Here is a 9,946-nt window from a genome sequence, read left to right as displayed (position 1 = left end):
GGCTGCACACAGCAGAAATATCAATGAAATAGTCTAGTTCCTACACATCACCTTCTATATTCAAACAAAACAGGCATTTTATAGACTAAATTGATGAGCAACTGGGCAGCATCATCATGCTCATGTCAGTCATCTAGAACGCAAATGTAGTTTTCCTAGTAGGACTCCGTAATAATGAGGTTGTATGTACGTGTGTTCGCATCCGTTTCAGCGCGTTTTGAGTAAGAATCGATTCCTTTCAACTCCATCCACAGGAGTCGATTCCAAAAATCGTGGAGTCGTGCACCACTAGCCCCTTGATCATCCACTCAAGAATAAATCGGCCCGCGGCTGAATCTAGTTGATGATCCCTGATGTATAGGCTACTACCGTGATGTCATATCACTTATGCCTGGGTTCATTGCCTCTATGTTTTGAAAATAATATAAATGAGAGTGGCGTATTATCATTTTTGTATTTGTTTACCTACTGAGTTTGTTGATACACTGATAATTTTCTACCGATAGTGAGTTCACCCAACAATATATGTAACTAGAAAAATAATACTGCAGACAATTCAAATTCATCCTGTAGTGTATTAGTCACTTTGTACCCACAGAAGTAGAACGTTCAAAATTTGTGTGCGGAAATGGTTAGGAGGTTGTGGAGAGGTCAGAGGGCAAAGGCTATTCACCCAGGATTCTCGATTGTGGAATACTGAATACACAGCCATCTTGGATCTAGCTACGAGGAGAAGGGAAATTAATGCGGTGAGGTTTTTACAGTATTTTCCCCTCAAATATAAACCCATTTGGTCCGACTCGAATCGTCGCATCACAACACATTAATCTTTTTTGTCCTTGTCATTCGGTTTGGTGTGTTTTGGACCGGGTTGGCCGATTTGAATTCGAAAAGTCTTCTGCGCTCTGTTTTTGTCTGTGGCTCCTAGCGTAAATTGAGACCGAAAGGTACTGGGAACTGGATAGGAGAAACAACAGGCCCAACCTGCACATCGCTACCTATAGGCAAGCAGACTGCCTGACAAGGGTTGTTGAATTGGAGGGATTTAGCTAGCTAACGTTAGTCTAGTGATGCTTGTTGAACTAACTGTTATTATAACTAATCAGACTTGCTCTGTATTGTTAGTTAACGTTAGCCACAAAATGCTTTACGGAAAGTTTGGTGTAGAGAATAATAACTGAACCTTATAGTGTCACCTGAGCAGAAGCTTGTTGAATTGTTCTGAGGCAACGCTGCAGGGATGGACACAGTTTTTGTATGTTGACCAATGCATTTTCACACACCAGCATGATAACAGCGAGTGGAAAATCAACAACACTATAAACGCGATTGTAAATTAGTTTTGTAAGGCACACTGTATGCACCAGTACTTGACTTGGGCAGGAGCTCAGTGGAGCTGAGTAACCAGCACCTCAGATTGTCTACTGCTTGAGCTCCTGTTCGTCTTATACTGTAGTACATTACCTCTCAACTATTGTGGAGCTCCTGCACCTAAATTTAAACAGTACTGGCACCCAAAATGAGTACTGGAACCTATTTAATTCCAAGTCAAGCATTGGTATGCACACATTGCGCAAGGTGTGGGCGTGTTGTCTGGTAGTGAGATGTGATGTCGGACCAGTTGAAACTGAATGTGTAGTAAACCATAGTCATAGGACTAACACTACTGCGTGGCTTGTGTATTTCTCTCATGTCCTGACCATGATCGTTTTTCAAATCTGATATGAACAGTGTGGACAGTGGATCCAGACATGCTGGTCGACAGTCTCAATTTCTATGGACTGTTGAGGAATTGAGATATTTAAACCTGTTCCTTCTTTCCACTCTCTGCAGGTGACAAACGGCATGTTCAGTGCTACGAGAAAGAAGTTTGTAGAGGGGGTGGAAAGTGACTACCCTGATGAGAACATGTACTACAGCCAGCCGTCCATGTACCCACATCGGTCGGACAAAGACGTAAGTGCTCTGTCTGCTCGATCGCACATCCCTACTACAGCTCCCTTTGAACTTGAAGTAAGTCAATTGTTTTCACGTCCTTCTATAATGTAAATCTGTTTATGGTTATTTTTCATATTTAGGGAAATTTAGGCTACTCCATCATCCTATATGACTATAACTTGTCTTGGCATTGATGTTGTTATTATTATTATCCTTTAAATTGAATACCCCAATTACAGTGTAATTCCAATGTAATGTGATTTGTAAATAATGATATACGAACTGCCCTAATGTGCGATTATGTGTTATTGATAAAGGTATTGTCATCTGTTGGTATTCTTGTTTCCAGTCCTTCCCTCTCACTTTGTGGTTTATCTCTCTCCTTGTCCTCTTAGATGCTCTCGTCTCCCTCACCGTCATCATCAGGTCAACTATCCCAGCTTGGGGCCAGTTTATATGGCCCACAGAGTAAGCTGGCTGCATCTGTTCATTTACATTTCTGTCTGTGGTTTTCAGGGTCTTTTCTACTGAGGTTGTAATACATTTTGGTCTGTAACAATTTTGTAGTCAAGTCATACCTGGAGCTATTTGATCAATTTAGAATAATTACCCTGTAAATGTACCCGATTTAAATATAGCCAATTCAAAACAGACTTCAACACTTATTGTTGATCTCAAAATATCGCTATGAGAAATATCCAATATTTTGGTCACTTTGGAATTTGATAAGAGTCCCATGTTGACTGTTTCTATTTCTCCTGTTGCAGGTGCACTAGGCTTCTCGATAAGGGGCATGGGCAACAACACGCCTCAGTTAAACCGCAGCTTAACGCAAGGCACTCCACTACCGAGCCATATCACCCCCACCACTGGGGTACCCACCATGTCCCTCCATACCCCACCCTCGCCAAGCAGGTGTGTGTAAGATGGAGATGCTGGAGAAAGAGATTCTTGAGACCGAGGGACCACATAAGTCAATGTGTTTAAATGCCATGGAATCATTATTCTGCTGTTAGTTAGTTAGCTGTTCAGTTCAGTAGTTCCAGAGCAGGACAGGACATTATTAGTAAAAAATAATCACCTGGCTTCATATCAAGCCATTCTGTTCACCCATTAGTCTAACTCTAACCTGTGATGTCTCCTCCACAGGGGGATCCTGCCGATGAACTCGAGGAACATGCTGAACCACTCCCAGGTGGGCCAGGGCATCGGGATGGGCGGCGGCAGGACCAACAGCATGGGCAGCTCAGGGCTGGGCAGCCCCAACCGCAGCCCCCCCAGCATTATCTGTATGCCCAAACAGCAGCCTGCACGGCAGCCCTTCACCATCAACAGGTACAGTCACACAGTCTGGCTGGCAATACAACTGAACTCTGTTTAAATGTCTAAATCATCAATCGTTTTTCGTGATGATTGAATATGAAGGTGATCCAGTTGGAGGCTAAAATTCTCCTCTGTATTTTTGTAGCATGTCGGGATTTGGGATGAACCGGAACCAGGCGTTTGGGATGAACAACTCGTTATCAAGCAACATCTTCAATGGCACAGGTTAGTTGTGTGTCTCTTCAAAATAACCAGCTATCTGATGTAGAGGTCGACCGATTATGATTTTTCAACGCCGATATCGATTATTGGAGGACTAAAAAAGCCGGCCAATTTTTATTTTTACTTAATTTATTTGTGATAATGACAATTACAACAATACTGAATGAACACTTATTTTAACTTAATATAATACATCAATAAAATCAATTTAGCCTCAAATAAATAATGAAACATGTTCAATTTGGTTTAAATAATGCAAAAACAAAGTGTTGACGAAAGTGAAAGTGCAATATGTACTATGTAAGAAAGCTAACATTTAAGTTCCTTGCTCAGAACATGAGAACATATGAAAGCTGGTGGTTCCTTTTAACATGAGTCTTCAATATTCTCAGGTAAGAAGTTTTAGGTTGTAGTTATTATAGGAATTATAGGACTATTTCCCTCTATACCATTTGTATTTCATTAACCTTTGACTATTGGATGTTCTTATAGGCACTTTAGTATTGCTAGTGTAACAGTATAGCTTCCGTCCCTCTACTCGCTCCTACCTGGGCTCGAACCAGCAACACAACGACAACAGCCACCCTCAAAGCAGCGTTACCCATGCAGAGCAAGGGAAACAACCACAGGCTCAGAGCAAGTGATGTTTGAAACGCTATTAACGCACGCTAACTAGCTAGCCATTTCACTTCGGTTACACCAGCCTCATCTCGGGAGTTGATAGGCTTGAAGTCACAAACAGCGCAAAGCTTGAAGCACAACGAAGAGCTGCTGGGAAAATGCAAAGAAAGTGCTGTTTGAATGAATGTTTACGCGCCTGCTTCTGCCAACCACCACTGCCAGATACTTAGATACTTGTATGCTTGTATGCTCAGTCAGATTATATGCAACGCAGGACACGCTAGATAATATCTAGTAATATCATCAACCATGTGTAGTTAACTAGTAATTATGATTGATTGATTATTTTTTATAAGATACGTTTAATGCTAGCTAGAAACTTACCTTGGCTTGCTGCATTCGCGTAACAGGCAGTCTCCTTGTGGAGTGCAATGAGAGAGAGGCAGGTCGTTATTGCGTTGGACTAGTTAACTGTAAGGTTGCAAGATTGAATCCCCCGAGCTGACAAGGTGAAAATCTATCGTTCTGCCCCTGAACAAGGCAGTTAACCCACCGTTCCTAGGCCGTCATTGAAAATAAGAATGTGTTTTTAACTGACTTGCCTAGTTAAATAAAGATTAAATAAAGGTGTAAAAAAAAAAAAAAAACATTGGCCAAATTGGTGTCCAAAAATACAGATTTCCGATTATCGGTCGACCTCTAATCTGATGCTCAGTCTGGCCATCCAATGATGCATCACATTCAGCCAAGTTTACCTGTAGGCTTTATGTCATCAAGTTTTTACAACATCCACTTTACCTATTCATTCACATACTATAAGACACTGTCAGCATGAAGAGTAACACCATTTTACTTTCTTACAAGTCTTTAACCTGCCCCTCACAGACGGCAGTGAAAACGTGACGGGGCTAGACCTGTCTGACTTCCCTGCGTTAGCAGACAGGAGTCGGAGGGAAGGAAGCGCAAACCCAACACCGCTACTCAACCCACTAGCTGGAAGGGCCCCCTATGGTAAGAACTCTGTATAGTGCACTAGTAAGGGTTTATAATAGTGGACTAGACTAGGAGGGCTACCCATTGTAAGGGCTCAGTGTAGTGCACTAGAAAGAAGGGCTCATTGTAATGCACTTGGCTTGGATGCAAAGGGAACTTGGCAATGCACATGTCAAAGCATCACTGACTCGTCATATTACTGTGGGCCAGTCAGCACTGCTAGACACATTCTCAGTGTAAATTTTCAGCCCACTTCAGTCTCTCTTCAAATATAAACTGTGGCAAATTGTGATGAAGAAAGGGAGAAGGCCTTCTCCAATGGTGTGTGTATATATAACCCAAGGCTAAACTTCTTTCTCATTGTGGTGATTTATTTAAGAAGCCTCTTCTCTTCATCTCATGACCTCATCAGTTGGCATGGTGACGAAGCCATCGAACGAGCCGACGCAGGATTTCTCCATCCACAACGAGGACTTTCCTGCACTGCCTGGTCCCAACTACAAGGACCCCACGTTGAGCAACGATGACAGCAAAACAGTGAGTCAGACAGACAGACAGGCTGCCTTTAGCCTGTGGTTGTCAGTCTGTTTTCATTGGTCGTTGTCATGCCAAACATGGATGAAGCTGAAATGGACAGGCAACCATACAAGGCCTCCTTATGTTGAGCAACAACAACTACTGCATATTCAAGTCTTTCACCATATAATTAGTAGAGTGGACATCCTATATTCAAAGTAATGTTCCATGATGTCATGTGGCTTATACATTATTCATTCATTTGTTTTTTGCTTTGTGCAGAACCTAAACTCTACAGGCAAGAGCACGTCCAGTGCAGACGGTCCTAAGTTCCCCGGAGACAAGACGAGCTCAGCACAGAACAACAGCCAGAAGAAAGGGATCCAGGTGTTACCTGACGGTGAGCCCGCTCAACCAATCACACCTCTCGGTCTCAACCTGGGTACCTCAGTGGGTTTTGACATGGTTCCTGCATGACCGTTGGTATGGTCCACATTTGCATTAGCTGTAGGGAAAGCTCTACTTGGTTATTATTTTCCCTCACTGTAGATTTTTCCACATCTGTAGGGCGGGTGACGAACATTCCCGGGGGAATGGTGACGGACCAGTTTGGGATGATTGGCTTGCTGACGTTTATCCGAGCAGCGGAGACGGACCCGGGCATGGTGCACTTGGCACTGGGGAGTGACCTCACAACGCTTGGACTCAACCTCAACTCTCCAGAGTAAGATGGTTGCTCTGTCTGAACATTAGGTTGAATGGCTACAGAAGTCAAAATCAATGTTTTGTTAGATGTTTTTATTCATCTTAAGTCTGTTGATAGTAACGTGTCCCCTCCTCTCCTGACAGAAACCTGTACCCCAAGTTTGCCTCCCCCTGGGCATCAGCACCGTGTCGACCTCAAGACATTGGTAAGACATTACCCTGACCACACACACATACCCCACACTAAGCCTGTTGGTGACCCTGGTGCCTCCTATCTTTCAGACTTCCACGTCCCCTCTGAGTACTTAACCAACATCCACATAAGGGACAAGGTAAGGGATAAATCAGTAATCCCCTTTCAAGTGGTATTGATCTTATACTCTGGAAGAAAGCACAATGTCATAATTGGATAAACCAAATGATGGTGTTGATAAAGCCATCTCTCCTCTTCCTCAGCTGGCAGCTATTAAACTGGCGCGGTACGGTGAAGACCTGCTGTTCTATCTGTACTACATGAACGGAGGAGACCTGCTACAGCTCCTGGCAGCAGTAGAGCTGTAAGTCCTGTACTATCACTACTGAAGGCACTTTCACGTAGGCACCCTTGAGAGAGGTGTCTTTGAGAGAGGTGTCTTTGAACATGGATCTTATCTAAATAAGACTAGGATTCATTAGCACACATTAATTCCCAGGATCACCTTATTGGTTTCTTTCAGTAGTTGTTCATAGTTTCTATATGTTATCGAGGAGTTATTTGTGCCTTTTTCTTTACTGACTCACTGCGTTAATGGCATCTCTCTCTCCTGCCTGTCTCGTGTTGGTGCAGCTTTAACCGGGATTGGCGGTACCACAAAGAGGAGCGGGTGTGGATCACGCGGGCGCCGGGCATGGAGCCCACACTAAAGACCAACACCTATGAGAGGGGGACCTACTACTTCTTTGATTGTCTTAACTGGAGGAAGGTAGCCAAGGTAAAGGTATTGGCTTTAGTATCTGCTACCTTCAATCAATACACTTAACATGAAGAGAAAATGCTGTGTGTGCTATTCAGATTTACATGTATGTTTTGAGGTGTGAATCTCCTTGGATGGAGTTACGTGCTTGACATCGGAGTTTTTTTTGGGGGGGGGGACTTGTACGTGTTTAACGTTGGTTCAAGATAGACTTTTTGTATCTATTTTACTGGTGATGTCTGTCACTCTGAGTTTTCAGCTCTTGATATTGATGATCAGTATTCTCACTCAGGCAATATAATCTCAACAGGAATCCTCCGTCTCCATTGCTGATTATGTGTTCTCTATCCCTCCAGGAGTTCCACCTGGAGTACGAAAAGCTAGAAGAGAGGCCCCACGTCCCATCTACCTTCAACTACAACCCAGCTCAGCAGGCCTTCTGAGGCCTAGTACAGTCCCAGGGGGACCGCTGTCCCTGCATACCTTCCTCCCAGCCTGAAGAGGATGGTGCGCTGCGGCCCAGGCGTCCATCCTGGTTTTTATTCCTTGAGGATCTGGCTAAAATGACTTCAGAGAAGGCGCTCACCACCGCGTAAGGGTGGGGAAAATTGAGCCCTGCCTTTCCCAAATTATGTGCTGCCCAAACACCTCCACTTGTTCTGTTTTTATTCCTTTCGTTTCATCGTTTTTGTTTTGTTTTTGACCAGGGTCTGTGTTTTGTTTACGTCTCTGAATCAGAAGCCTGTTTGGTCCAAGGTAGGAAAACGGACAATACCGACACACTTTACAGTGACAGAACAAGGGTTATGCCTCATCTCCCCCCCACCCCCCAAGTGTTAAGAACAGAGAAAGGTGGGGAAGGCTAAGCCAACAAGTACCATCCCACACGTGAGAACGAAAGGGCGGAAGAAGTGCAATGTTCATTGTTGCATTATTTAGTAATAAAAGAACACAAAGATTGTTTGTGCTTTTTTTTTAATGTGAAAACACTCCCTCATATTTTGTTTTGGATAGATAAGTAGCCTGTCTACAAATGTCTCTCCACTTCTTTCTCTCCATCTCTCCCCTTGTACATTCCCTCTTTTCTTCTCCACCGGCCCCACATCCCTTTCTTTCCTTCCTTTTGACTGGTATTTTCTGTCTGGCTTCAATATACAAATCAGAGACAGTTTTAGTGAAGTGTTGTTAGATTACCTACCCAGCTTCATTGTTCCAGAGCGAGCAAAACACTTTCCAGTCTTTGTTACGATTTTGTAAACGTGTACATTTTTTAAAAAACATTTTGAACATCACATGAATAAAGATATATATGTACGAATGTGTATATATATGTATGTGTATACATATATATATATATATATGGCATCTATTTTGGAGGAAAAAATTGCCCTGCCTTGTACCTCATCTTTAGGAGATCAGCATGGAGTACAATATGTAGATAAAACAGGACATTTCTGGATCTGCTGGACAGGGCATCATACTCGGCACTGTGGGCACTTACGAAGAAATACAAATTAAAAAGACAAACAAGGAAAGGCCTGATTCTCAGGAAAAACAAGGACATCCACCCCTAAAGTCCAAAGCAAGAGGACAGACGGACACATTTCACTCAAAGCTGTTTAAACAGCAGCCTTTCATAAGAAAAGGAAAAATGAATAATAATTTGAAGGGGAAAAAATCATACAGACCAATCTTGTATTTTCTGACGTTCAAAGCTTCTTTTTAATAAAGCAAAAAAGGCTTTCCTGAACTACTGTTGTCTGGTTTCTGAGGGAAGAGGGGGGGCATTCTTAATGAGAACCAAACACATTTGACACTGAATTTACACTGAGTGTACAACACATTAAGAACACCTTTCTAATATTGAGTTGCACCCCCCATTTGCCCTCAGAACAGTTTCAATTCGTTGGGGCATGGATTCTGCAAGGTGTCGAAAGCATTCCACAGGGAAGCTGGCCCATATCCAATGCGTCCCACAGTTGTGTCAAGTTGGCTGGAAGTCCTTTGGGTGGTGGACCATTATTGATACACACAGCAAACTGTTGAGCGTGAACAACCCAGCAGCGATGCAGTTTTTGACACACTCAAACCTGTGTGCCTGGCACATACCCCATTCAAAGGCACTCAAATATTTTGTTTTGCCCATTCACCCTCTGAGTGGCACACACACAGTCCACGTCTAAAGGCTTAACAATCATGATTTATCCGGTCTCCTCCCCTTCATCTACACTGATTGAAGTAGATTTAACAAGTGACATTAACATTTACATCATTTAGCAGATGGTCTTATCCAGAGCGCCTTACAGGAGAAATTAGGGTTAACTGCCTTGCTTAAGGGCACATCGACAGCTCAGCGATACAAACCAGCAACCTTGGAGCAACTGGCCCAATGTTCTAACCATTAGACTGCCAAGATCATAGCTTTCACCCGGATTCACCTGGTCAGCCTGTCATGGAAAGTGTTCCTAATGTTTTGTCCACTCAGTGTATACGAAACGATTTACAACTTCCAATGGTCCTCTGAGTTGAACCTGTATATAACCAGTGTATTACTGACCTGCTGATACAGACAGGACCATCTCTGGGCAAGTGGTGTGGAAGGAAGGAGTTGGGTCGGAATAGGTAGAACTAATACAGGTCTCGGCTGATAATAGATCATTCTTGAAGAGGTCTGG

The 9,946-nt window shown here is 43.2% G+C and overlaps 1 protein-coding gene across 8 annotated transcripts; it reads left to right on the top strand.

The window, feature by feature from the left end:
- Nucleotides 1-644: 644 nt before the first annotated feature.
- Nucleotides 645-9,021, top strand: cnot2 (CCR4-NOT transcription complex, subunit 2). 8 transcript variants are annotated; one of them, XM_065003033.1, is made up of 15 exons: nucleotides 645-749; nucleotides 1,834-1,956; nucleotides 2,334-2,406; nucleotides 2,706-2,853; nucleotides 3,088-3,273; nucleotides 3,407-3,486; nucleotides 4,990-5,115; nucleotides 5,510-5,634; nucleotides 5,896-6,013; nucleotides 6,181-6,337; nucleotides 6,463-6,524; nucleotides 6,601-6,650; nucleotides 6,775-6,875; nucleotides 7,145-7,295; nucleotides 7,628-9,021. In XM_065003033.1, exons 2-15 carry the CDS (start codon nucleotides 1,846-1,848, stop codon nucleotides 7,712-7,714), a joined length of 1,575 nt encoding a protein of 524 aa, XP_064859105.1. In that variant the 5' UTR covers nucleotides 645-749; nucleotides 1,834-1,845; the 3' UTR covers nucleotides 7,715-9,021. The 8 variants fall into 8 exon arrangements, with proteins under 8 accessions (XP_064859105.1, XP_029541780.1, XP_064859104.1 ...); XM_029685920.2 differs by having other exon boundaries at nucleotides 670-749; nucleotides 7,145-7,289; XM_065003032.1 differs by having other exon boundaries at nucleotides 670-749; nucleotides 4,969-5,115; nucleotides 7,145-7,289.
- The last annotated feature ends 925 nt before the right edge of the window (nucleotides 9,022-9,946 follow it).

The sequence above is a fragment of the Oncorhynchus nerka genome, linkage group LG17, assembly GCF_034236695.1.
Source record: "Oncorhynchus nerka isolate Pitt River linkage group LG17, Oner_Uvic_2.0, whole genome shotgun sequence".
Taxonomy (NCBI): Eukaryota; Metazoa; Chordata; class Actinopteri; order Salmoniformes; family Salmonidae; genus Oncorhynchus; species Oncorhynchus nerka.
This window is presented reverse-complemented; position numbering and strand designations above follow the sequence as displayed.